The 27,808-nt window shown below is 47.9% G+C and overlaps 1 protein-coding gene across 3 annotated transcripts in view; it reads left to right on the top strand.

The window, feature by feature from the left end:
* The window catches only part of HOOK3 (hook microtubule tethering protein 3), a 1,217,139-nt gene that overhangs the window by 590,253 nt on the left and 599,078 nt on the right, over positions 1-27,808 (top strand). For all 3 annotated transcript variants that reach the window (XM_086961833.1, XM_086961832.1, XM_086961834.1), the window contains one exon: positions 8,999-9,139. In XM_086961833.1, coding sequence (XP_086817959.1) covers positions 8,999-9,139 — 141 coding nt within the window. The remainder of the gene's footprint in view (positions 1-8,998; positions 9,140-27,808) is intronic.

Raw genomic sequence — 27,808 nt, 5'->3', positions numbered from 1 at the left:
AAGATTTACAAATACTGTATATACTGTAAAATGCTGATGCTATAGGGACTTTAGCCCTCAGAATATAAGTGCCCCCAGAACATTGAATTAACGTCAGTCTAGCACTAACCACTCAGTGTGAAGTTTACTCCAATATGCCTATGTTACTTATATTGTGAATATTAAGAATGACACAGGGAACTTTGTACCATGTTTGTAGGAAGATGCTGTCTTGCAAAAGATTTTTGCTTTTATAATATCACATAGTAACTGTAAATTTTGTATTTTTAATTTTATAGTGATTTTAGAATTTGAAAATCTTTGTCCTGAAGAAGGTGAAAACCACATCACCGAAACGCCGCGTCGACATTTTTTTCATGATTGTTTTATCTTGTAATTTGAAATTTTGTTTATCGAATAAATGTGATAGATTATGTTTTTAAACTGACATGGTCAAAATCTTGATCAAATAAAGAAATTGTTTTTAACTACAAATTCCTGTGTACATGCATATTGATATTAACGGAGGGGTGTGAAGTAAATCATGAATATACATTGCCACATGGTTCTAGTCTGAGGGAACATAAACAAAAAACTTTTTTGGTGTCGCTATAAAAAACTTTTTTTCAATACACAACTGTTGAATTTGTAAATTTGTCAATCTAGATGCAATTCTGGTTACAACATACGGTGTATCCTTGATATGGGTGGTAAAAAGCTTTGAGAGGGGCTCACACCCCGAGAACAATTAAGAAAAGGGAACTGTTGTTTTTCTTAGATCTCCTTTTTGCCCCTCTTTCAGAAGTCCTTTTGTTCCTTCTTTCTGTGGTTCAGCAGGGCTCTGCTCTGAGCACTATTTAGGGCTACCTTTCTGCGATTTTAGCCTTTCTCAGGCTTCCTGATCAGCCCTCTCTTTTCAAGTCCCCTGTTGTAAATAGATTTCTCAAAGGGATTACACACTGTTTCCCTCCTATACCGTTTGTTATGCCGCGGTAGGACTTTAATCTAGTTCTTACTTATTTGATGTGCGCTCCTTTTGAGCAACTTCACAACTGTCCTCTTCGTTTATTGACTTTGAAGACTGCTTTCCGCGTTGCCATCACCTTCGCTAGGCATATGAGTGAGCTCCAGGCTCTTTCCTGTAAGCCTCCCTTTCTGTCGGTTCATCCGGATAAGGTTGTGCTTCGCATTCGTCCTTCCTTCTTGCCAAAGGTTGTCACTGCCTTCCACATAGGGCAAACTATCACCTTGCCCACTTTCTTTCCGCCTCCGCACCCTTCCAGAGAGGAAGAGAGGCTCCACTGTCTGGACCCAAAACGTGCGCTCTCATTCTACCTGAATCGCACACAACAGTTCTGTGTGGATGACCAGCTCTTTTTCGGCTACGTAGGCGCCAAGAAAGGCCGGGCTATACACAAGAGGACTATCTCTCGCTGGGTCATCTTGTGTATCAAGGCCTGTAATTCTCTGGCTAAAAAGGAACCTCCGGTGGGGTTGCCCGCCCATTCTACCAGAGCGACAGCAGCTACTACTGCATTGGGACGGGGTGTCCCCCTGCAAGACATCTGTCAGGCAGCCACGTGGGCCTCGCTGGACACTTTTACTAAGCATTATTGCCTTGACAGTCAAGTCCGGAGAGACGGCTTCTTTGGCCGTTCTGTTCTCTGTGACCTTCTGGTGTGATCTTGGTTCGCAGACCCACCACCGGGGTTGGTATTGCTGGAATATCTATTCTAAGGTAAGGAATCTATCACTAACGTGTTTCTTTCAGATGAACAAGTTGCTTACCTTCTGTAACAATATATATCTGTAAGAGACATTAATTAGTGATAGATTGCTTAACGCCTCACCCATCCTCCCCGTTCTGTGAACTGATTTCTAGGGTTAAGATCATCCCTTTCAGGGTCTTAGTTTCAATGCACCAGTGGTCAGTATCTTGCATGGCTCTGCGTTCCTGGCGTGGAAAGTCATGTACAGAACTGACGTCAGTGCACATGGGCACGTCCAAGTAGCTCCAGCGACGTCATCTCTGCGACTATGATGCCAACGACGTACCCAGAGCCGCACGACGCCGCCTACCGACGCACAGGGGTACTGCTGACGAAAACTTTCTGGATCCAGTCTGATGCCTGGGGGTAATTCTAATGTAAGAAATCTATCACTAACTAATGTTTCTTACAGATATTTAGTTTCCGAAGGTAAGTAATTTGTTCTTTTAGCTAACTTTTTGCAAATTTTTGTCGAAATCTTTTCCGTGTCGTAGACTCCTGGTGCATCGTGGATGTCCCATCGAAAGACCGGATTCAAACACTGTGTTTTCTGCCACTGAATGATGTCCATGATGGATCTGCACCTCGTGTATCTTTGGTGTCTGGATTACAACCCTGACCTGAAGTCATGCTCCGAGTACTGGGCCATGAACGTAAAGACTTTTGGGAGCAGTCCCAAAAGCTGCTGGGGTCCAGCGCTCAGCTCCTTGTCGCTCCCTTACTCGTTCAAGGGAAAGGTCTCAAACGGTTGCGAAGTCCACACTACTCTTACTCAAATTTGTCGGAGATCTTCCGGTAAGTCAGGAAAACACAAGAAGTTGAAGAAGCACAAGAGTTCTTAGACTTCTCCCAGTAGGTCGGACGATTTGATGCGTGATCCTGAGCTTTGTCGCTCGAAGGCTCCGTCTCTGGAGCCTTCTACTGAGACAAGACTGCACCTCCCTCTTTTTCTGGGAGAGGTAGCATCTCCTGCCCAAATTCAGAAGTTCTGTGAGGCTCCACCGGCATGCTTTCAGGCCCTGCAGAGTCGGGCGGGGGCCCTGGAACTTCGGCGAGTCCCTGTGGATCCAGACCTGGATCCAGATTGATGCCGGTCGATCTCACTCGACCTTCCTTGATGTCAATCCCGACGACTAGGCGCCCGGCGTCAACCGTGCCCCCGGTCGGCGCCGTACCAATACTGATTCCCGAAGTGGACATGGAGCCGGACCGCCATCGATTCTGACCGCGGAAGGGACTTTAGTCCCATGTTCATTCCTTGCGTACATTTTTAGCCAGAAGGTGAGGAAGAAGACTGGGAGGGGCCGATGGACACTTTAACCAGCTTAGGGAACCGGACTAGAAAATGGACCGGAGGTAATGCCAGTGGTCTGGACACTTCCCCTGACACTGGCCTGCTTTCTCCCCCTACCGTTGCTACAGAGGAGGGAGCTTCCTATGCTGTGGTGGTGAGGAGGGCAACTGAGGTCCTCGGCCTTAAGCTCCTTATGGAGGCAGTCACGACGAACCTCCTGACAGAGGTGCTTCAGCCTGTGACTTCCTCTTCTGAACCTTTTGCCATTCAATGAAGCTCTCACAGAAGTCCTTCTGGGCCCTTGTTCCAAGTGTAGCACAGGGTCCACTGTGGATAGGACGTTTGCCCTCCTCCACCATCCTTGGCGACCCAGCGCCCATGACCAAACACCCTTCCCCTGAGAACTTGGTAGTCCAAATCCAAAAAGCTGGACCATGTTGGGAAGAAAAAATTATTTTCCTTCAGCTTGGCAGTGCAGTCTGTGAATACCACATGTCTCTTGGGCTGCTACTCCCATACTGTCTGGGATACGGTTGCGCAGGTGCTGCCTCAGTGCTCGAAGGAGGCACGGGACGTTCTTTCTCAAGCAATGGCAGACTGGAGAGACGCAGCCAAATTCACCATACAATGTGTAGTGGATACCATGAGTCACTGATGGGCAGGATGATTGCCACGTCTGTAGCTGTGAGATGCTACACCTGGTGGAGGACTTTTGGCTTCTGCAGGGATGACCAGTCTTCTTTGATGGATAAGCCATTTGATGGCACTTGCCTTTTCAGTGACAAGACACACTCAGCCGCTTGAGGGCTTCAAAGATACTCACGCTACAACCAGTTCCTTGGGTCTCGCGGCTAACTTAACTCCATCTCAGTATGCCTTTCATTCCTTTTGTGGCCATGTGAAGGGTGCCCAGCTGTGCCCTGTCCAGACCAGTCACAGATTCACGGAAACTGTCCACCCTCTGCATGGGCGCGGACGGGCCAATTCCAACCCCCCACCCCGCCACCGCAGCCTCTAAACCTTCCTATTCCAGCGTTTCAGGTTCATCAACCGCCAGATGGAGGCAGGAGTCGCCATCACCTCCTCCACTGGCAATCCATCACGTCGGACAGGTGGCTTCTGTAAATAGTCCACAGGGTTTTTTCCCTGCCCTACGAGACTACCCCTCCCTCCTGTTATGTTTCATAGGGTACCTCAAAATAGCCCAGAGTATTCTCCTAACCTTTCACCTACATTTATCGTACCATTACACTACATAACAAGTTTTTGGTATTGGCCTTTTACCTAGTTAAGCATTGCATAACATGTTGTGTGGTTATCTCCGAAAATTAGCCTCATTATTTATGCATGAAGATATTCAATCATAGCAGGATTACCATCTTCTGCATAATAACTACGTATAAGGGCCATTTCAGGTAATGAGGTTGGCTTTAGCCTAGTGGGATTCTTGGCTCTACACCTACATACATGCTAGGTACACTTAGGTACATCTAGTTAGGGTTGCATCGTAGGAGTACACATTGTTGCTGTCATGTATTTATATGCTTTCGTATATTCATTGTTTTTAGCACTATGGTAGAAATCTACCATTCATTTACCTTGTTGGTGCTTATAATCATTTATATTTGTTTGTGTCTTATGGTTGTTTCATCACACCTATTTTTCACTAGAATGACGCTGGTTCAGTAAATGCTTATTGAAAACATCTCCACCGTTTATTCTGTGTATCTAATTGAGACAAAGTGAGCACGAGTGACTGAGCGTAAAGTACTGTACTGCTTCCACAATCCCTGATGGGACAGAGTTGTCATGTTCGATAGTTGCCAAGAACTATTGAGCTAGCTGGTATACAGGCAAACCTACCTGGTAGGGGTGTCTGAAATCAGTCTGGACACCAATCCCACAGTGATATGTTGTCTAAACATCCCACTCCTTTGTAGATTCATAGGAACTACACAACACTCCATTCCACCTTCTTACGATCGCATGATGGAGTATGATTTGGACTTTCTCCGCCAGGAACTATTGCCTCTCTTGGCCAAGGGAGCGATAGAGAGATAGAGAGAGAACTAGGATGTGGTTGGTATTCCCTCTACTTTCTGATACCCAAGAAGGACAAAGGTCTGCATCCAGGCCCTAAACTTCTTCCTCCGGAAGGAGAAGTTCAAAATGCTCACCCTAGCCCAAGTTCTGTCGTCACTTCACCCAGGAGACTGGCTGGTGGCGTTGGACTTGCAGGGCGCTTATTTTCATATCCCTGTCCTGCCAGCCCCCAAAGTTTACCTTTGGTTCACTGTGGGTCACGAGCACTATCAGTTCTCTGTGCTCCTTTTTGGCTTTGCCAGGGCCTATTGGGTGTTCACAAAGGTGATGGTGGTGGACGCAGCTCATCTGCGCAGATCTGGGGTTTCTTTCTTCCACTATTTTGATGACTGGCAGTAACATTACTTGTGATCATTCACAATACCTCTATACAGGAAGGGTGGCTATTCATACCTGTAAGGATAGAAAGAGCATAAGAAGCTGTAAGTGTGCTTCATAAACCCTTGAACCCATAACCTCCATATTGCTCAGAAGCTGGCTCAGACTCAGGTCAAGGGACCTGAGTCTGAGGCAGGTGAGGTGAGGTTCACAGGATAGGTGAGTGTACAATCATATTATATTTGGTTTCAACTACTGAGCAATATGGAGGTTATGGGTTCATGGGTTTATGAAGCACACTTACAGCTTCTTATGCTCTTTCTATCCTTACAGGTATGAATAGCCATCCTTCCTGTATAGAGGTATTGTGAATGATCACAAGTAATGTTACTGTGATAACTATATGTTTTCTGTTTTTGTTCCCTTTGCATATTTGTCTCACTGTTTTCAATTTGCACTTTATGCAGTAGCTCTCATTTGAAGGTCCTGAAGAAAGCCGGGGTTCTGTGACCTATAACGGCTGAAACTAGTAGACCACAACATCCGGCAGATTTGTTTCATGCCGACACTTTTTTATTAAGATCAACAGCAGTCATTAATAAAGTTGTTTGGATTGCTGCTGAACCTTTTTTAACTTCACCTACACTTAGTTACTTCCCCTTGCACTGCATCATTGATTGTTTCGGTCAGTATACATTTTGGATAATTAGGCTGTCAATCTTTCTTTTCCTTTCTTCATTGGTCTCTTACAACACCTACTTCACCAGCCTCTGGCTTGTTGCCAGTAGAACTGAGGTGACAGGGGTACCTTTGGAGTTCCAAATGATGACACTGGCCACTAAGGGCAGTTAATGGAAATCCTTATTTTATTTTCCCCTCCTCAGGGTTTCTACTGTCATGGAGTCGTGTATGCCACAGTAATGATAGTGGTCACCATTTGTAATTTTTATGGGTGATCAAATTTTGAACCTGTTCCTCTAGTCTCTAGTTTTTTATCCCTCGTCAGACTACCAGATTATTTGTATATTGTTATTGATTGGATTTGGGGATTGAATCTGGTGTAGTCTTTAAACTTTTCCCTTTGACCCTTGCTCCTTTGTGGAGTGTTGTTTTTAAGTTATTGTTATCTTGGCAGCCAGGAGTCCCTCCACGAAAACGGTATGTGCCTATAGATGGAACAAATTTGTGGCATGGTGCTCAGAAAATGCTGTTGATCGCCTTTCTACTCTACTTTCAGAGGTTCTCTTGTTTATGCTTTCTTTGGCCCAGCATGGTTCTGCCTTGGGCACTCTTAAAGGATATATTGCAGCCATCGCCGCTTTTATTCGGCTACCAGATCAGCCTTCTTTATTCAAATCTCCTAACATTAACAGTTTCTTTAAGGGTCTTACTCATCTGTTCCCTCCATCTATTTTTGTATTGCTCCATTTGGACTTAAATCTGGTTCTCACCTTTCTTATGTGTGCTCCCTTCGAGCCTCTTCATACCTGTCCCCTCAGGTAGCTGACTCTCAAAACTGCATTTCTTGTTGCCATCACCTCTGCTCGCAGAGTGAGCTAGCTGCAGGCTTTAGCTTCTATGCCCCCTTTTCTATTTGTCCATCCGGATAAAGTGGTGCTTCGGACCAAGCCTTTAATCCTTCCTAAGGTCGTCACGCCTTTTCATGTGGGACAATCTATCACTCTACCCACCTTTTATCCACCCCCACATTACTCCAAGGAGAAGGAGAGACTCCACAGTCTGGACCCAAAATGTGCATTGTTTTTTTTATCTTAAGCACACAAAAGACTTCCGAGTGGATTACCAACTCTTCATTGGCTATGTGGACGCCAAGAAAGTTTGGGCTATTCTAAAGCGGACCATCTCCCGATGGGTTGTCCTTTGCATCAAACTATGCTATGCTTCGGCGAAGAAGGACCCTCCTCGGGTTGTGTGCTCTTTCCATCAGAGCAACTGCAGCAACCACGGCATTAACACGTGGAGTTCCAATCTTTACATCTGTCAGGCAGCAACATGGGCATCCTTGCACATGTTTACCAGACACTACTTTCTGGACTTCAATGAGTACTTTGCCTGTTCGGTCCTCCAGGATTTTCTAGTATGGTCTTAGTTTGCAGACCCTCCTCCTGGGATGGTATTGTTGGGGCATCTTTTCTACTGTAAGGAATCTCCAACTAACTGTCTCTATCAGATGAACAAGTTAGTTACTTTCGGTAACGATGTATCTTGTAGAGACATATGTTGGTTGTAGATTCTTTACCCCCCCCCCCCCCCCACCCCCCCATCCTACCCGCTCTACGAACTGATTTCTAGGAATAAGGACTTCCCTAAAGGACCCTAGTTTTGACGCTCCAGTGCCTTTTATGGCTCTGCACTTCTGGTGTGGAAAGTCGTGTTAAGAACTGACAGCGCGCATGGGCAGGCCTCTATGTAGGCCCAGTGACATCAATCCAGCGCCCACAATGCCGGTGACTAACAAGCAGCCGACCGACGCCACCTAACCACGCGCAAGGGTACCGCTGAAGAAAAAATCTCTGGATCCAGACTGACCCTTGGGGGAAATTGTAAGGTAAGGAATCTGCAAATAACCTATGTCTCTACCAGATGCATTGTTACCGAAGACAAGTAACTTTTTCTTTAGTGATGAAAGAACAGCCTTATAGATACACAAAGATGGGATCCCTGTTATGGGTCCTGTTGGGTAAATATCTATTGATAATCTCATTTGATGAGTCGGGTAGCAGAAGTAACGTGCATACCTAGCAGCTGAGGGTGTGACACTGTCGAACAGAGCCTTTGAAAGTAGGATGTCTGAGATCATCAAACAAAGTTTTGAGCACAATATAGGGAACACAAAGAGATAATAAAATGGGAGATATTGAAAGTGGTGTTTGGGGCAGAGGAATGCATGGCTAAAACAAAGCATTAGACTGCAGGTAGAAAAGACACTAAAAGACCAGAAGAAAGACATAATAACCCTGGACAAATATTTGCTGACCCATCCGGACAGTTGACCTGACTGGATGCCCTGAAACACAAAATGACTGGAAGATCTGAGACACTCAAATGTGTCATTATCACCTACAGGCAAAGATTGTACAGGGAGAGAGATCAAACAGGAAACTACTGGCAAGGGCCCTAAAGAGGGAAACATGCATACACCACATTACACATAACTGATAGGAAGGGAACATCTATTTTATTTTCAATAACAACTTGATACAGCAGTTAATACATTTTCTTGAGAAGCAGAGAGATCTTAGATTTCACAGTCACTAGAGAAGAGCTTTTAGTGTACATACAGGAATGAGGTTTACTTGGAAGCATACAAATTGTGCATTGCTTTCAGTGCAGGTGTTGTGTTTTCTACTATTAATATTCTATTATATTGTGTTATGTGCACAGATCTAGATGCATCTCAGTGCCAAAATAACCTTGTTAAGAGCCATGGTTTGTTGCAAGTGTTAAAGGAATTTGATAGCAGGATGAAAATGTGGAGTTGTTACATCACTGTTTGTTTTCTTCCCATCCCTAGGCTAGAGGCATCAAAAGATGATTACCGAATACGCTGTGAAGAGCTGGAAAAGGAGATTTCAGATCTGCGACAACAAAATGAAGATTTGACCTCCTTGGCAGATGAAGCGCAATCTTTAAAGGATGAAATGGATGTACTCAGGTAAAAGGTTTAGTTAAAATCCTAATTTGTAAATACTATTGTGTTTCACTTTGAATTATTAGATTCATGTCTGAAAATGAAAAATCATATATATGTAACTGTCTGCCACTGTTTCAGTTGTACAGAGTTCTGTAAAAAGAATGCTGGTATTAGTAATCTCAATAGCACTCTGCACCCAGCCTCATCAGAGGTATATTAAATATCAAAACTTCAGGATGTTGTCACTCATCAAATCTATCCCCAACTCATGAAGGGAGACTGGGCAGGCTGTGTGGTCACACAAGATGCTAATTTTCACATTCCAATTGCATCGAACACAGAAGGTGTCTGTTTTCTTGTCTTCAAAGCCCACTACCAGTACAAAATTCTCCTTTTAGGCCTCCAATCCACCACAAGAACCATTATAGATATGTGGTGATAGAAGCATATTTTCTTAGCAAGAAAAATAGCTTTGTCTACACATATTTACATATCAGAAATCCAACAGTAAGGAAATTGTCTTTGCTCCTAGGCTCCATTGACTCTTGGATTTTACTCAACACTAGTCTCTACAAGAGACCTTTACAGCAGTGTTTAGAAGATCACTGGACACAAGAACAAGGAGGCTGGGCAGACAAGATTGTTGTGAATCAACAAGCTCAGCAGTCATTCCTGTGGTGGCTAAACAATTAGAATCTACTCAAAGGCATTTCATTCCAACAAGATCATACATACCATGGTGACAAATGCTTCTCTATTAGGCTGGGTAGCTCACTTAGGAGAACTAATAGTTCACAGTCCGTAATCACCTCAACAACAGCTTTACCACACCAGTGTTATCAAACTGAAAGCAGTCCATGTCACTCTCAAAGTTCTCCATTTATCTCTGTTCTCAATCAGAGTTCTAGTAGTATCTTTTGAACAAACAGGGAGGAACGAGATCAAGGACATTTTGGTGATAATCCTATCACTTCAAGCAATTCACTTACTGGGTCAGCAAAATCAGTAGATCGTTTTCTTCAGGAGACCATTCCGTGGGAACCATGAATGGGAACTAAACAGACATCTTACAATCCATTTTCCTATATCGGGGCTTCCCAGAAATTGATCTGTTCCCAAACAAACAAAGTTCAAAATGCCCAAAATAGGGGTTCATATTATTGGGTCTACAAGTATAAAGAAAAAGCCAACATCAATAATCGTTCTTCACAATACCAGTAATCAAAGACTTTGAGGAAGGACTGTCCCCAGTGGGAGCTGGATTTGGGTCTTTCCAGCGCCTGTTCAGCAAGTATTTGCAATGCAATAGGTCTCGCATTTGCGAGAGTTTGAGCTTTTGGCATTGTAAATGACAATGCTTTTTATTTATGTGTTTTGAAAACCTGCAAGTGGTGCATAAACAAGCATTTTATACTCCCAGTCTTTGCTTACGTAAGATAAGGCTGGCAGTAAAAGAGGCGCAGTTACTTACTGCCAGCCTTGTTTCTCATAATCAACGACTATAAGTTCAAAGTGCGTGTTTACACACCACTTACAGGTTTTCAAAACACATAAATAAAAGGAATTGTAATATACAATGCCAATAGCTCAAACCCTTGCAAATATGAGACTTCTTTCATGTTTAATTACTAATCGTATAATAGACCACAATATTGTTCCTCAGTGGATTATATTTCTGTGATTTGATTTAGGTTTCTTAATAATATACTTGAAAAAGTTCCCATAATTTGACGATCCCGTTCCCTAATCCAATTTGGACATAAGTGGCGAGTCATGGCCTTCGGCCAGGATCTTGTCCCAGTACTGCAGCAAGTGCTCAATAGCCTCTGCCTGTGGCCAGGCCCAGCAGTACTGAGCTTAGGGTATAGTTCTGAGATACTACATATTCCTAGTATACCTTTTTAAGTACTTACAGGGCATGCCTCTCGACACAGAGCGTAGAGCACAGGCCATAGGCTCTGCCTCCATTGCTCAGTGATTATTATGCACAGCCTGCCGCCATGGCCACTGATAATGGCCACAGGGTGTGATCTCCAACAGTGACATTGGCCCAGTTTGAGAGACCTTAGTGTATGCTGAGCATGGCTGCGGCCTGCAGCACACCGAGTGAATGCTGTGCATAGTGATTGTCCTTATGCTCTATAACATGTCCAGTACTAACTCCTTCACTACCTTATGGAGATGGTCTAAGATCATGCCTAGCATTTATTTTTAGTGCCTCACCACATTTCTGTTTCCTATGACCACCAATCCCTGCAAGCCTTTCAAGGTCAGAATTATGTACCTGTGTACTTTTTTAATGTCTTATCAAATGGGACCTAATTTAATAGACCTGTGTGTTGTGGAAACTCACCAGCTGCTGCTCCAAACGCCGAACTCCCTTGCCATCCTGCCTGCCTCCCCGTATCCCTGGAGGGATTGACCGCCCCGCCGGGTGGTAACAGCTTGCAACACCCGCTTCGCGGGTGCCGCTGCGCGGCGTGAGGTCGAGGCTGCGGGAGCGTTTGTCAGTGGCTGAAAGGAGGAGGGAGCACCGCACCGCGAGGAAACCGAGGGCGCGCGCCGCAGGGACTCTCAAGACCAGGAGTCCCTGCGCTGCGCTGGTGTGCACGGCCGCGCCCCCAGCAAGACACGCCCCCCGGCCGACCAGGAAACAAAAGAGGGAAGTCTTCCAACTCTAAGCGGGACCCTGTGTGTTGTGGAAACTCACCGGCTGCTGCTCCAAACGCCGAACTCCCTTGCCATCCTGCCTGCCTCCCCGTATCCCTGGAGGGATTGACCGTCCCGCCGCGTGGTAACAGCTTGCAGCACCCGCTTCGCGGGTGCCGCTGCGAGGCGTGGGGTCGAGGCTGCGGGAGCGTTTGTCAGTGGCTGAAAGGAGGAGGGAGCACCGCACCGCGAGGAAACCGAGGGCGCGCGCCGCAGGGACTCTCAAGACAAGGAGTCCCTGCGCTGCACAGGTGTGCACGGCCGCGCCCCCAGCAAGACACGCCCCCCGGCCGCAACGCCCCCTCATAAACAACGGCTTTCCGCTCAGCGGGACGCCGAGCGAAGCCCGAGCAAAGGGCGGGCAGTCTGTGGCAGTCAGGGGCTGACAGAGGCTGGGCTGGGCCACCCCTCTTACATCCATCGCCTCCGGATCAAGATCTCGGAGTTTACTTGTGGGACCCGAGGCCATTATGTCAACCCGCTCTGGCAAAGCTTTGAGGGGCGGCGGAGAAAGTGCCTCAGGGGGTACTATGATCGGCACAATGGACACATTTATTACCAGGGTGGCTGCCGTCATTGAAAAGGAGATTGCAATGACGGAACGTCGCCTCTCACAAGACTCCTTTCCCTCCAAACGCTCTTCCCTGGGAGCTGTGGCACATGCTCTGTCCCCAATTTCCACCAACCCCACCTCTCCCCTGCCTGGGATCCTGTCCGGGGATCCACATATTGTAGCTATGGAGGCAGGAATTGACAGGATAGAAAGTCTGATATCCAATCCTCTTTCCACTAGCCCTAGCACAGTTGTGGTAGAGCCCTGCCCCGTTCCATCTATAGCTATCTCATCTGGTCATAAGTCACAATCCTGTTCTGATGTACCAACACCAGGCCAAAAACCGTTGCCCCAGATACGAACGGGCCGGGTGCATAAGAAAAGGAAAAGGGCGACCAGTATCTGGAAGGGTTGTCACTCCTCGCTTTATAAGCGTCCTAGGATACAGTCCCAAAGGGGTCCTACGCATTCAGATTCCTGAGGGCCTGAACCATCTGGGAACTTCACCCCTCTACAGCCTGCCGCCGACACCCTACAGTCTCACTCCTCGGTCCCGGCATTACTTATACTTGCAAACGAGGGCTCTACACTTGAGCCCCTCGAGAAACTGGTTAAGTCTCTGCTGGTACCACTCATTGACCAAGTTAAGAGTCTGGGGGATAGGTTAGACAGATTCAAACAGGCTACTAGGGACAATTTTTTCTCCCTGAAAACCTTGCTTAAATTACAGCCAAAGCTCAGTGAGGATAACGCAGATAGGAACGCAGGAAAAGGGGATTCTGTGGGCCAACCACAGGGAAACCAATCGGCATTGCCTGCTAAGGCACAAGCGACTGGGAAAGTCACTACACCAGCTTCCCTAGCCGGTGCAAAACAGGCATGGCCGATTGCTACTACTCATGTCGCCCAAGTGCATGCTAGCCCCCCCTCAGCAGTGAAATCACCCATGCCTAACCCTGCCCAAAAGAAGCGGCAAAAGGGAGGGGTCGGTCTTAATTCCAAACCTTTGGCCGCCCCGCCCACTAAAGCTAGTGGAGTAGCCGCGACTCCAAAGGCAAACCCATCCACTTCTCCACCTAAAAATCCCTCCCCAGTGGCCATTCCACAAAAGGCGATACGCATGTGCCCCCCAGTCAATCTCCCCCCTGAGTGTCAACCATACGTTGTTGTCCTAGTCAAGGTTCCCCCCCTGAAGGACACCCAGCAGGAAACCCACCAGGCACTAAAGAATAAGGTCATCCACTGGCTGCAAGCCAACAGACCCCTTCCATTGGGTGTGGACGGCCTGATTCTTGGCGTACGCAGGGTGGGTTGGATCGGACAGGGGAAAAAACTATTTGAGGGGGATTGTGTGGTGGTCAATTTCCAAGACATAAGAGCTGCCCACTCAATATGCAGTCTAGGGCGAGCCGCGGCCGCCCCCGGAGTTGATGCAGTTGACCTAACATTCTTCTACCCGCGGCCGGCCTCGAATCCCCTTGTCAACCATCCCGTGTTCCTTCCCCAAAATAACGCCTACGGTCAATGGTACCCAGCAACAACTGTAGCGCAGTCGCACACAGTTCTGCCATTACCGAACTGGGGCACTTGGGGCTGTTGACTTTGCGATGCCCCTGAGGAGGCTCTGGTGGTCCGGAGTCCCGGCCTCCAGTCCCCTCCTACTGCTAAAAATAATATCCCTCTGACCACACCAGAACAGGTTACCGTCGAGATTTCAGGGGAACTAAGGGAGGTGAGGGTGCCACTTGACCCTACAGTTGGCTGTCCTACTGTGGGTGTTGTGGACTTATTCGGTCCTGTCGAGACCCGGAGCATTGCGGCTTTGGCGGACCCACCTATTAGGGTTCTCAGCTGGAATGTTGCTGGTCTGCACAGGAAGTTGGCACTGCCCGACTGGAACTCGCTTGTGGAGCAATACTCCATATGCCTGTTCCAGGAAACCTGGAGTAAGGAGCCCTTACACAAGGCAGGATATTCTACCCATCACTTACCAGCTGTCCACTCAGAAACTGGTCGGGCGGCCTCCTCATCTGGGTGGCTTCTGCACTTAATTGCAGGGTGGAGGAGCGGGACACCAGATGTCTGGACCTTCTTAACATCTCCCTGAAAAATCCCAAGGGACGAGTTATTCTAAACATCTTTAACATCTATGCCCGAGGTATGAAGGGGGGGTAGAGAATCCCCAACTATAGCCTGCCTGGAAGCTTCGCTTCGATCCTCACCACACAAGCACTGTACTTTGGTTGCGGGTGACTTTAATTGCACCTTTGAGCCCCTTGGCCCCGAAATTTCACAAGATCAAGAGGAAAATGATAATAGGTGGGGGATACCAGCTTTAGAACTCAGACCAATTAAAAAATGGACAGAAGTGGTGCTTCAGATTAACTCCTTAACAATGGAGTTTGATCTGAGGGCCGCTAATGGCAGGACTGATTCTGACAAAGCGGGAGCCCATACATACAACAGGCCAGGACACACGTCAAGAATAGATTATTTTCTTCTTGACGTAAACCTGTGGAGCCTGATAAATGATATGGTGATTATACCCTCCGTCGAGAGTGATCACAACCTCCTCTCGCTTACATTGTCCCATAGGTGGTTAACTGGTACAGGGAGCGGAACCGCTTGTAACCCTACCCCGGATATGTCATCGGTCTCCAACTGCGGACGACGGCTAAAGTGGGCGAAGCTGTCGCTCTCAGTGGAGAAAACTTCCACCATAAGGCAGCTTCTTATTGCAGCCTTAGAAAATCTTGACTCCCCGGAGGATGGGTCGCTGGAGGTGACCGCTTGGTTCTGTAGCCTAAACCAGGCTATTAGTGACCTTTTTGTTGTCCCAGCTAGTGCCAATAGGAGGAAACTCTGTCCACGGGCTAGACAAGACTGATTCAATCGCAAGTGCAGGGAGGTGAAGACACTGCTTGTTGAAGCAGTCAAATCCAAAATACATACGAGAACCAGGGAGGCAAGAAGGCAATACTCTCTCTGCCAAAAAAAATGCCAAGAAGGAGTGGGAGGACAACTACTGGCAGGACCTCCTGGCTGCTAGCCGAGCGAAAGATGCTAAGGGCTTTTGGGACCTGGTGGGCAGCAGGAATCGTCCCGACGACTCACTGAGGACCTGCACCATTACTGCCCAGACATGGTTTAACCACTTTCAGACACTCTATTCCGCCATTGAAGGCCCACTTAATGATCCCTTCATCCTTCCGCCATATACCCTGGATAGAGTTTTGGATTTGTTTTCTGCACGGGAGGTCACGAACCTGATTAAAACTCTGGTGCCATTAAAAGCAGCCGGCCCGGACAGGCTCCCAGGGGACGTTCTTCGAGCCTATCCAAAAGAATGGGGGGCACTGATCTCGGCCCTTCTTAATGCCATCATCGAGGGAGGATCTGTGCCTGATTCCTGGAAAGGGGCAGAGGTAGTCCCAATTTATAAGAAGGGTTGCCGGGATCTACAGGCCTATAAGCCTAATAGACTCGAGCCAGAAACTGGCAGGGAAAGTAATTTTGGGGAGGATTCTCCAATGGGTGGATGACAACCACATACTGTCTGATATGCAAGCTGGGTTTCGTTCAGGGACAGGAACCATCGAACAAGTGTTCAGGCTCCTGTTACTGTACTGGAAGGTGGTGGAGCTAGGCAAAGGCAGTCTTTACTTGGCCTTTATAGATCTGAAGACTGCCTTTGACCTGGTTCCTAGGGAGGAACTCTGGAGGGTGTTGTATGGCCTAGGGATGCCCCCTCACATCTTAAACCTCCTTATTAAATTGCACAATGCCAACTATGCCCAGGCTAGATGGGGGCTGAATGGGGAAAAGACCGACAAGATCAGGGTCGAGAGGGGAGTACGGCAGGGCTGTGTTCTAGCTCCCACCATATTCTCCCTCTATGTAAATGGGGTGGTAGAGCACCTGCTTGGAGAGCCAGCAGACGCCCCCACATTGGGTGGCGTAAAAATTCCAACATTGCTGTTCGCCGATGACACCCTACTCATCTCGAACACTCCCCAAGGCCTCCAGAAACTCCTGAACCGCTTCCAGGATTTTTGCACTACCAGAGGACTAGTCATCAATGTGGACAAAACAAAGTATCTAATCATGCACCCCCCCCGTAAACTTGGCCGCCCACCTATTTTGAACTCTATACCCCTTGAAAGAGTGGCAGAATTAGATTACCTGGCAATCCGTCTGAGCGATGCTATGAGCTGGACTGCCCATATTAACAAAATGACAGTTGGTCATAAAAGGGTGGGGGGGGGGCCTCCCTAAGGAGTACAGTAACTCAACAAAACACTGTGTAGCCCCGTTAGTAGACATCTATAAAGCCTGAGCTGTATCTGCATCACTCTACAGAGCCGAACTATGGGGCCTAGGCAACATGGAGTCTCTGACCAAGGCAGAGAATAAATTTATTAAGGATCTCCTTGCCATTCCGATGAGTACCCCGACAGTCCCGGTGCTAATGGACGCAGGCTGCAAATCAATTAAAGACCAGGATCGCCTCCGTCCTCTCTTGCTTTGGGCTCGCTTGTGGAGGGTCCCTGAGTTAAAATCCTATGCCAACGGGCTGGCAGAGGTGATGTGTTCGGATGGTTGGCAGAAGATTAAATGGCTTAGGGACATCAAACATCTGCTAGGGGACCTAGGCTTGGGGTCTTGCTGGTCCAACCACTCAGCTCCCCCAAAGGAGTCCCTAAAAAAACTATACTGGGAATGGGTTTCCACCAAGCTCATCAGCAACCAGCGTCACTGCAATGCCACCGCAGCTTATTTGAAAATAAAAGACGTTGTTGCCCTTGAGCCCTATATGGACATTATTACCATCGCCATGGACCGGGTTCTCTATATTAAATTCAGACTAGGAACTCTACCCCTTGCCGACCTCCGCTCCAGGTGGAATATGTCTCAGCCAGCATCACGCCATTGTGCCCTATGTTCTGACAAACCCGAAACTGTGGCACACTTTCTTTTTGAATGTCCGGATTATGCGCGCCCTAGATCACGCTGGCTTAAACCAATTTGCAGAGAACTGGGCACTCGACAGTACTTGGTCGCCCTCCGGATTTTATTAACTGATACAGCCCCTCCCATTGTCTGTGCCGTATCTAAATTTTTAAAATGGGCCTGGTTGATCCGACTAAAAAGACTGTCTATATCAATTTAATTCTTTCTTACTTAATTTATTCTGATTAATTGCTGTTTTTATCCTTTTATTTTAAAATGTACAGTCACATTTATGATATGCTGTTTTATATTTTTGTAATGCTTTTATGATATATGCATATCGAAATAAAGCAATCAACCAACCAATAGAAGTGTTTACTATATGCCCATGGTAGGAGGTGTGGGCTGTGACACTTATTTTTGGGGACGTATGATTCATCACAAAAGCTAGAGAGAGAAAGACACAAAATGTAAAAGGAGGGTAGACAAATAGGAAAGCCCTGACAAAGGGAGAAAGCTATGATGAAAAATAACCTGCAAGAGTGAGATAAGGTTATGGACCTAAATGGAATGAAAACTATGCACCCTCAATATTCATGAGATATAGAGATGGAATTTAATATAAAGAGTGACTCAACCATAACTACAGAGATGATGTCACTGCCTCTGAAACACACAGAGGTTGAAAATATTTGAAGATCTCTGCATATTTATTATATATAAAACATTTGGTGAATACAGGCTCAGAATAAAGCCCTGGCATTCCGTGATCAGTGAGGATGCTGCTTACTTCTAATGAGTTATGGCCTTCTGGCCTCACTAACGAATATCCCAGGCTTGTGTAGCTCACCTCTGGACCTCATTATGTCATGTGTCTTTCTTTAAAGTCACTGGAGTACAGTTCAAAGGGCTGAGCTGCAAGGGTCACTGCAAGCCACTGAAAAGCGCTGCTTACACTGGTGTGCTTACAAATAGAGCCTGCTACCTATTACTGTTTTGTAAAACAATTATTGCCATCACTCATGTTCATATTTTGAGCATTTTGTTGGGCGCACGTGAAATGGAAGTGCCTGTGTTTTGTACTCTCATATGTATAGGTGTGGGGGCTTCCTCGAACTTCACACCCCCTCCTGAAATAGCGGGGCAGAAAATGTTCAACTCAGATGGGCCTCACTCACTTTAAATTTATTTGAAGTCGACACATAAAGTATTATTGTGGCCTGTAATATTAAAGCATGCTGTTTGCAGTGCAATGAAAAGACAAAACTGTAGCATTATTATTTTAATAAGGCAGAGTTACGTATGTAGCACAGACCTAATGTTTACCAACTATTCTGTCTGCATCAGGAATTGATGGTGGGGCAGACGAACCGTAGAGTTACTTGTGCATGTTGTTACTGCCAAAAAACAAACCCTTTCTTTAAATCCAAATGGCATTCTGCAATATACATCTATTAAGCGTCACCTGATACAGTGCTGTAGTAATTGGACGGGCTGAAGACCAATACATAAAAATACACAAGATATAACAAGTACTCACTATTTTTAAATCTATTGTTTGTACATTTTATATAAGAAACGCAGATGTGTGCAACGGATAACAAACGTAGATTACTGTCTTGATAGACACTTATACATACATACACTGGAAGTATTTGTATTTTGTATTTGTATTTCCGGTTTATATAGCGCCAACTCACCGACCGGTCTCAAGGCGCTTTTGACCAAAAGGACAACATCCTACTCAGCAGGATGACCAGAGGGGAAGCGTGCTTAGGCTAGACTCAAAGCCTCTCTGAACAGAATTGTTTTCAGAGACTTCCTGAAGCGAAGGAGGTTTCCTTCTTTTCGGAGGGACTCAGGTAGTTTGTTCCATATTTTAGGGATCAAGACCGAAAAGGATCTTCCACCTTTTGTAGCAAGTCTATAACGGGGGCAGACAAGCAGTTGTGCATCGGAGGACCTAAGACACCGTTCTGGCTTATACAGCTCCAGTCGTTTTTTTATGTATGACGGAGCTTGTCCATAGATCGCTTTATGGGTTATACAGAGGCTCTTGAATTCAGACCGCTGCCTTTTAGGCAGCCAATGGAGGCTCTGTAGCAATGGTGAGGCATGTGAGCGTCTTGGTAGCCTGAAAATAAGGCGGGCCGCATCATTCAAAGTCACCTGCAATCTGTTAGTTAGACTTTTCGGAAGGCCTAAGTACAGCGCATTTCCGTAGTCCAGCCTGGATATTATGGTCGCGGATACGACTGTACGCAGCATGGACCTAGACAAAAGAGGGGCTAATTTGCGTAGTTGTCTAATCAACCCTGTGCAGGTTCCGGCTACGGTGGCAATCTGTTTCGCCATTGACAACTCACGGTCTATCTTAATGCCCAAACTTTTTACTTTGTCCGCTGGTTTAGGAGCAGGGCCCAGATCCTGGGGCCAATACAAGTCACTCCATGGGGAGCAGGTCGATGCGACCAATAAAACTTCTGTCTTCTCAGGGTTTATTTTCAGAAGATTCGAAGACATCCACCTAATGGTGTATCTGAGTACATTCTGTGCCTGGGTCTGAGCTTGTACTGTATTATCTATACTCAGCAACAGTTGGGTGTCGTCAGCGTAATTAAATACGCGACAACCCATCTTTGCCAGGGAGTTGATTAATGGCTGAAGGTACAGGTTAAATAGGAGAGGAGATAAGGCGGAACCTTGAGGTACCCCGCATGTTAAGTTTCCAACCTCTGAAATCTCCTCCCCTAGCTGAATCCTCTGTGTTCTTCCAATCAAGAAAGATTTCAGCCAACAGTTTCTTTTATCCCCTCCTGTTTTGTTTATATCGACCTGAGCTGCCGAGGACTCGGTGCAGCACTGTCAGCGGAAACGCAGTCCCATCACATGCCGGCTAACAGTCACAGCGAAAGGACCAGGGAGATTTGTCCTTAAAATATCAGAAGGGATTGTGGGTGAAGAGGGGATGCTGGAAAGAGAGATAGAAAAAGGGGGCAGGGTGGATGGAAAGGGGGAATAGAGGTGGAGACAGTCTAGGTTGTGCAGAGTGGATGCGGTTGTTGTAAAGTTAGTGGAGGAGCACAGAAGGTAAGGAGGGAGGAGGAGAAAGGAAGGAGTAGTAAATGTTAGTAGGAGTAGCAGAAGACTAGAGGGAGGGGGAACAAACAGTGCGTAAACATGTACTCAATCCTCAACAAGCAGTGTTGTGGGAGGGGTTTACAGAGAAGGGTGCCGCACTGGGCAAAGTGGAGCTGCTTAATGCAAAGTACATTAAAATAATTAAAACATGGACTGGGGCATATAGACTCCAACATGGCGACAGCAGAGAGCGGCGAGGTCACTGCAGGAGTAACGCACCTGAAATGTGAAACCAGTAATTGCTGCTTTGCAAAAATGTTCGTGATTTAAAAACGTTCAAAGCGTTGTCGCTTATGCCAGGCATTAGTGCTGTTACATCATGCAGGGGTTTAGTGCATTTGAGTTTTCAAATTGTAGGCTTAAACCTATTTTTTGTAACAAATTTGTTAATTTTGGACCAGTGAAGTCTGACACACTTTCTAAAATTGAGAACAAGCTCTTCTTTGTTACCAAAAGAGTCTTCCTTCATTTGTGTTACGGTCGATCATCCCATGGTTTTAGTCGCGGCAGCAGAGCACCCCCTAGTCGGTAGATTATGGCAGCTTTACCTTAAAGGACATCTCAACCTGATACCTTTCTTTTGATATAAATGTTCATCTTCGCAAGCATCTTGATTTCTTTTAGCCCTTGAGAGTTTTAAAAAAACACTTTGTGTGGCGCCACTTAACTTCAGAACTATCAGGGTTCTAAATCTAACCTGGGTGTCACTGGTGCTGCCAACAGGGAAAGCCACTGCTTTTGCCTGCACTGACTCGTGCCGTGCGCGAGGATCGGGGCAGAGGACTGCCACTTCCTTTATTCTCCCAAAAAATGCATTTCCAGGACCTGGATATTAACGAAGTAACCCTTGAAGAGCCGTGGCAGGAAAACCTTTCGGAACTCTACAAGGATACCAGCACACCTTTGGGTATTCCGCTAGGATGAAATCCCACACGTTTCATCCGGATTAAAACGAAGGAATTTCAGACTCATTAAAACGAAGGAGTCTCAAAAGGATCGCAAAAGCCTTGTGCAATCCCTGCCGGTCTGAAAAAGTGACCCTAGCAGAAAACTCTTCCCAGATAAAGAAGCCTGATTTGCGGTGGTGGGACACGACGGAAGCCTTTCAGAGAAGGGAGGCTCGAGCGTGAGACAAGGACACAACGCAGGGATGACTAGCATCAGACGACTGGTGGGTGGGGCCTAAGGGAGACCAGGCATGCACCAACCCCACTTCCAAAGAAGCCCGACAGAAAACCAACAACAATAGTTCTCGGAAGCGAAACAGGTCCAGAAAGTTCGATGTGTTCACTGCTTTACTCTCGTTTTCCCATTTAAGCATACTTTCACTGTTTCCTGGCGCTCACGGTTATATTTCTAACTGCGACAATCACATCTGTTCCCAGAGCCGTTTTTTGCTCCTTAGGGTAAATCGGCAGAGGCACAGAAATCCCACGTGTTGGGGAAATGCGGGAGGCTAACTACCCCTGTCCTACAACACGGACCCTCAGTCCCCACAGATACCCCTTTACAATGAGACACCGGCTTACACGTATCTTCCTTGAGGAATTCAAAAGCCGGAACAGCGGGAACCACTGCAGAAGCGGTTCCCTACCTACGATGTTAGTGCCAGTCAGTGGCGGCAGCAGCCACTTCCATATCTCCAAATTTCTCAGTTCACAACCAGATGGTAGGAATGAGAATTGATCAACTGGGAGACATATAAACAAACAATCCAGGAATATCATGGTCTCTGGTACCATCAAGGCCTATTGGACACCGATGAATACAGATTTCTGAGAACTGAGAAACCTGGAACACCGTGTATTTATTTTCTCCCAAAAATACATAAGTCGCACTTCTCCAACAGGGCGTCCGATAGTCTCCTTCAATGGGAAATTATTGGAGAAAACATCGATTTTTCTGGACCTGTTTCTATTCAAATATGTATCGAATTTAAGATCGTATTGTAAGGATAGCACAGACTTTCTTTGCAGAATACATGATGTCCAGTGGGAAGAAGGATATCGAATGATTGGATTGGACGTGTGTTCTCTCCATACATGCATCGGCCATGTCAAGGGGGTGGCAGCATGTATGTACTTTTTAAAGAGCAGGCATATCGATTATTGGGAACACAACAATATGTTGGAAACCATGATGCTCTTTTGTCTAAAACAGAATATCTTCTTCTTTGAGAAATCTGTGTACCGGCAACGGTCTGGCACTGCCATGGGCACATGTTTTGCCCCCAGCCTAGCAAATTTATTCCTAGGCTGGTGGGAGTAACAAACTGTCTGGACTGAAAGGTTGGAGCAATATACTGATCACATACTTGTGTGGATCAGGTATATTGACGACTTATTCCTCATATGGAAAGGTCCGGCAACCCTTGCAAGGGAGTTCATTGAAAAATTGGGAGCTAATGATCTGAATTTGCAATTTACTCATGTCATCAGTTCCAGTTATTGCAAGTTTCTAGATATAGCGGTAGAGATAGTACAAGGAAAAATCACAACTCTCCTCTTCCGCAAGGAAACCGCAGGGAACACAGTGCTGCATGTGGCGAGTCACATCCATTTCCCTTAGTACAGAGTATACCCTATAGGTAATTACTGAGGGCTCGCCGTAATGGCAGCACAAATGAGGACTTCCAAAAGGAACAACAGATCATGGTGACCTTTTTTAGAGAGAGGGGTATAAGGAAGACATTCTAACCAAAGCCAAAGAGAAAGTTAGAAATCTAACACAGCATGATTTACTGTTCAAACCATCCAACAGTGTAGCCAAAAAATGTACACAAGTTAATGGGGAAGCGCCCAGAATGACAACTCAATTCAGTAGAGGTGCATTGGCCCTCAGAAAAATAATGAAAGGACATTGGAACCTTCTGGCAGCAGACCCCATAATAGGCAAACGCGTAGGAGCCGGGCCACAGGTTACCTATAAGCGAGCCAGGTCCCTATGGGACCACCTAGTCCACAGCTATCCCCTGGAGGAAACAGTCTCACAATGGCTTAGAGCGCCCAATGGTTTTTCCATGTGTGGGACCTGTAAGGCCTATCGTAAGGGAAAGAATTGTAAAGACTACACAACAGGCACAAATGAAGTTAGGGCAATCTAACAAGCTATCAACTGCGAATTTGCTGTCTACATACTGGAGTGTCCTTATGGCCTCCGGTATGCAGGCAACACCAATCTCCCCCTCAAATTGAGAATATTGCAGCATCTACGTGCCATCACGAATCATGATCACAACTATCCCGTGGCACGACGTTACACTAAGTCCCATAGAAGCAACAATAGCAGCCTGCATTCTTTGTGGTTGATAGGATCCCCAAACAAATAAGAGGGGGTGACTGTGAGAGACGTCTCAGGATCCTCGAGTCCAAATATATTATTGATTTGGACTGTAAGGTTCCCAGAGGGCTCATCGGTGGTGAGGAGCTTCTGTAGTAGGGGATCTCTGTGTATAGTCATAATCTAGTGAATAGTCCCGCCCATGTGCGTGGACCCCGGAGCAATCAGAAATAATCTCTTACAGTGTCAAAAAAAATGCAGAAATGCATAGACACTTAAGAGAGAATTTAAAGACAGATAATGCAGCCTAAAAAGGCTACACTGTCCAGTACTTCAACTAGAAATTCCACCATAAAATCCACAAAAACAGCAAAGCCTGTACAGATTTCCCTTGCTTCACCAGCAAGATCCCTCAGGAATGATAGAGAGAAGAACCTGGACAGACAAGCCCCATAGGCTGCCATTATGTGGCTTAAACAGGATACTGTGCCTTTAAGGAAACCTTCCAGAAGCTTCTCCCAGTATCCCAGAATGCATAGCAGGTCCAACTTACTTTCAGTTCTTTTTTCTGGCTCCTGCAAGCAGGACCCTGGAGCATTGAGCTCTCCCTTTTTAAGGGTTTTTGTTGGTGTTTTTTACACTACTTTCGATTTTGTGTACTTTTGAAGTACTTTGGTGTCTTCTTCTTGGTCTTTTCAACACTTTAGTTGTCTATAATGCCTGCATTATTTGACAAATGCCCGAGGTGCTCCAGGAAGAAGGCCAAGTCAGACCCCCATGAGGTCTGTATCCTCTGCCTTCCTTCTTCCCACATCCCAGAGGAGTGTGAGATCTGCCGTGGGTTCACTGGCAGGACCCTGAGGGACAGGATGAAAATCAGACTTCAGGGACTCGAGGAGAGAAGGATGAAGGCACAAGGTGGGTCTGGTGGGGATTCTTCTGCCCATGCTGAGGCCTCTGGGGGGCTCCCCAGGGGCAGGATGTCCAGCAAACGTTATCTGTCTCCGTCTGGGTCGGTGGCTCCTACCACGACGTCGAGAGGAATGACTGCTATCTCTTCCCCTTCTCCCCAGGGCTCTGGGTCGAGACGACGTTGACCGTCTACGTCGAGGGATGTGGACAGGCCGCCGTCGAAGTCTCCGGTGGCTGCTTCATCGACGTCTGTTTCGACGTCGAGTGCTCGCAGTCATGTGGCCCGGCGTCGGTGCTCGTCGTCGAGACGACACCGCCGGCCGCCGCCGGCGAAGAGGAGGCGATCGGCGTCGAGGGGCTCCTCGGCGTCGAGGCACGGACGGTCGCAGTCGAGGCACAGAAGGTCGCCGTCGAGGCACAGAAGGTCGCCGTCGAGGCACAGAAGGTCGCCGTCGAGGCACAGAAGGTCGCCGTCGAGGCATCGACGGCGCAGGAGGTCGACGTCGAAGCATGGACGACCGACGTCGAGGCGAAGGAGACGTGCGACGTCGAGGTTGTCTCGCTCGACGTCGAGGAAGCGCAACTCGACCCCGAGGGGACGGCGCTCGCCGTCGGGTTGCCGTTCTCCGACTCCCAAGAGGCGCGGAAGGAGCGCTGACGCCAGGAGTCGCTCTGGAAAGCGTCAGGAGGCTGTGGATGACTCTCCTAGGTCCCATCCTAGTGAGGGGGGAGATTCACCGGGTTCAGCGCACTCTGCTGTGTTCACCCCGACTAAGCCTAAGTCGGTTACTCCTCCTCCTCCCCTACCAAGAGGGCCTCGTCCTCGGTCCCCTACTCCACCACCACTGCCACCTCTTCAACCTCCTCAGGATCCTCCGTTGGAGAAGCCTCCTCCAGTACCTCCGAGGACCTATTCGTTGCCAAGGTTCCCTACTCCTCCTACAGGGACTCCTCGGCCGGGGGCACCACCCAGACCTAAGTCTCCTGCCCCAGTAGCTCCGACAGGGCGACCTAAGCCCAGGACTCGCGATCCCGCTCCGGGCGGAGAGGGAGAGAGCGCAGTCGGCACCGTTCCTCTACGAGATCGAGGCGGCGCCACAGGAGGCGAGAGTCGCGGTCCCGCACGGATTCCTCCGGGACCAGGTCTTTCTCCCCAACGTTGTCGGACTCGCCAGGGACAAGGGTGTCCCCAGTGGACGATATCAGTACCTTTCAGGACGTACTCTTGAGGGGGGCGGCGAAGCTCGGGATCACGGTGACGGCTCCAGCACCGACGACGTCCGTGATCTTTGAGACACTTCACAAGAGGCACCTGTCCCGCCCTCTTCTGCCGCTCGTGCTAGGTTTGGAGGAACCAGCAAAGGAATTGTTCCTTACGCCTGCAACTACGAAGGCCACTCCGTTCCGCCTTATTAAGAAGTACAGGGCTCCGGACTCGAACCCGGCGTTTCTGAGAACTGACCCGGTGCCAGACTCCGTGATTGTGACGGCGGCCAGGAAGCAGCACTCGACCTCCCCGTCTTCTACTGTTCCTCCGGATAAGGAAAGTCGTTGGATCGACTCCAATGGGAGAAAGGCCTGTGGGACGGCCTCTACGTCCATGAAGGCCGCTAGCGACACGGCCCTGCTGGGACGTTATGATCGGGCGCTGTGGGAGTCCCTACAACAGTTTGCGGATCTCCTTCCAAAGGATCGGAGGGAGGATTTCCTGGAAGTCCTGAAGGAGGGGATGCTGGTCTCCAATCAAGTCATCAGCGCGGCAGCTGATGCCTCGTTGCTGGCGACCCATGGTAATTGTCATGGGATTAATCAGAGACGCCATGCCTGGCTTAGACTGACGTCCCTCAAGCTGGAGGCACAGCAGAGAGTTGCTAATCTGCCCTTCTCGGGGGAGACCCTCTTCGGGAAGCACGCGGACGATGAAATGGCCCGCATGAAGGCGGAGGCGGAGACCTTGACGGCGGTGGGCTTGGAGAAGCCCAAGGACAAGAAGACCTACCGCTCGTTCCAGAGGAGGTTCGGGGCGCAGGGCCGAGGGCGAGGACAGGCTGCGGGTCAGCAACAGCAGCAACAGCAGCAGTACCGCAGGCCCTTCCAAAAGCGCCAGAAGGGTAGGGGAGGCCAACAACCCTCTACCGCGAACAAGGGCGCAGCAGGGTCTCGACCCTGAGCTGTTACTTCCCCCTCGTCCGTTACCCGCTCCGGTGGGGGGAAGCATTCAATCTTTTCTGGCAGAGTGGAGAAAAATTACTCAGGACAAGTGGGTGCTGAATATTGTTTGCAATGGATACAGTCTTCGGTTCATCAGCCCTCCTCCAGCGATCCCTCCGGTCAGCTCGCAGTATCAACTGCGCGAGCTCCAGGCGGAGGCCGATATCCTGTTAAGGAAAAGGGCGATAGAAGACGTACCTCTGTCTCAGAGAGGAAGAGGTCTGTACTCCCGATTCTTTCTGGTCCGCAAGAAGGACAAGAACGAGTTTAGGCCCATTCTGGATTTGCGACAGGCAAATAAGTGGATTCGCAGAGAAAAGTTCTGCATGCTGTCGTTGCATCAGATTTATCCTCAGCTGCAACGGGGAGACTGGCTGTGTGCCATAGACCTACAGGATGCTTACTTCCATGTGCCCATTGCACACAAACACCGGAAGTTCCTGCGATTCCAAGTCGGCTCCAATCACTATCAATACACAGTGTTGCCGTTCGGACTGAAGTCTGCACCCAGAACATTCTCGAAGTGCATGGCGGTGGTGGCCGCACACCTGCGGAAGAACAAGGTGTTTGTCTACCCGTACCTGGAGGATTGGTTGATCAAGGCCTCCTCCTTCTCGGAAGCTCAAGCGCACTTCCAGAAGACGTGCGTTCTCTTGAACAAGCTGGGGTTGCACATCAACATGTCCAAGTCTGTCCTGACTCCGGTCCAGTGCATACAGTACTTGGGAGCCTCAATCGATACGCTGTCAGCAAGCGTGTCTCCTTCGGAGGAGCGACGGCGATCGATCCTTCGGAAGGCTCAGGCTCTTATGACCGCTCCATCTACAACAGTGAGGACGGTGTCTTCTCTACTGGGGTCGATGGCCTCTTGTATCTTCCTCACTCTCCATGCAAGACTTCACATGAGACCTCTGCAGGAGTGCTTGGAGGACCAG

This window comes from Lissotriton vulgaris, chromosome 3_1 (assembly GCF_964263255.1).
Source record: "Lissotriton vulgaris chromosome 3_1, aLisVul1.2, whole genome shotgun sequence".
NCBI classification, from domain to species: domain Eukaryota; kingdom Metazoa; phylum Chordata; class Amphibia; order Caudata; family Salamandridae; genus Lissotriton; species Lissotriton vulgaris.
The sequence above is the reverse complement of the archived record's forward strand: the minus strand, read 5'-3'. Positions and strand labels throughout refer to the sequence as shown.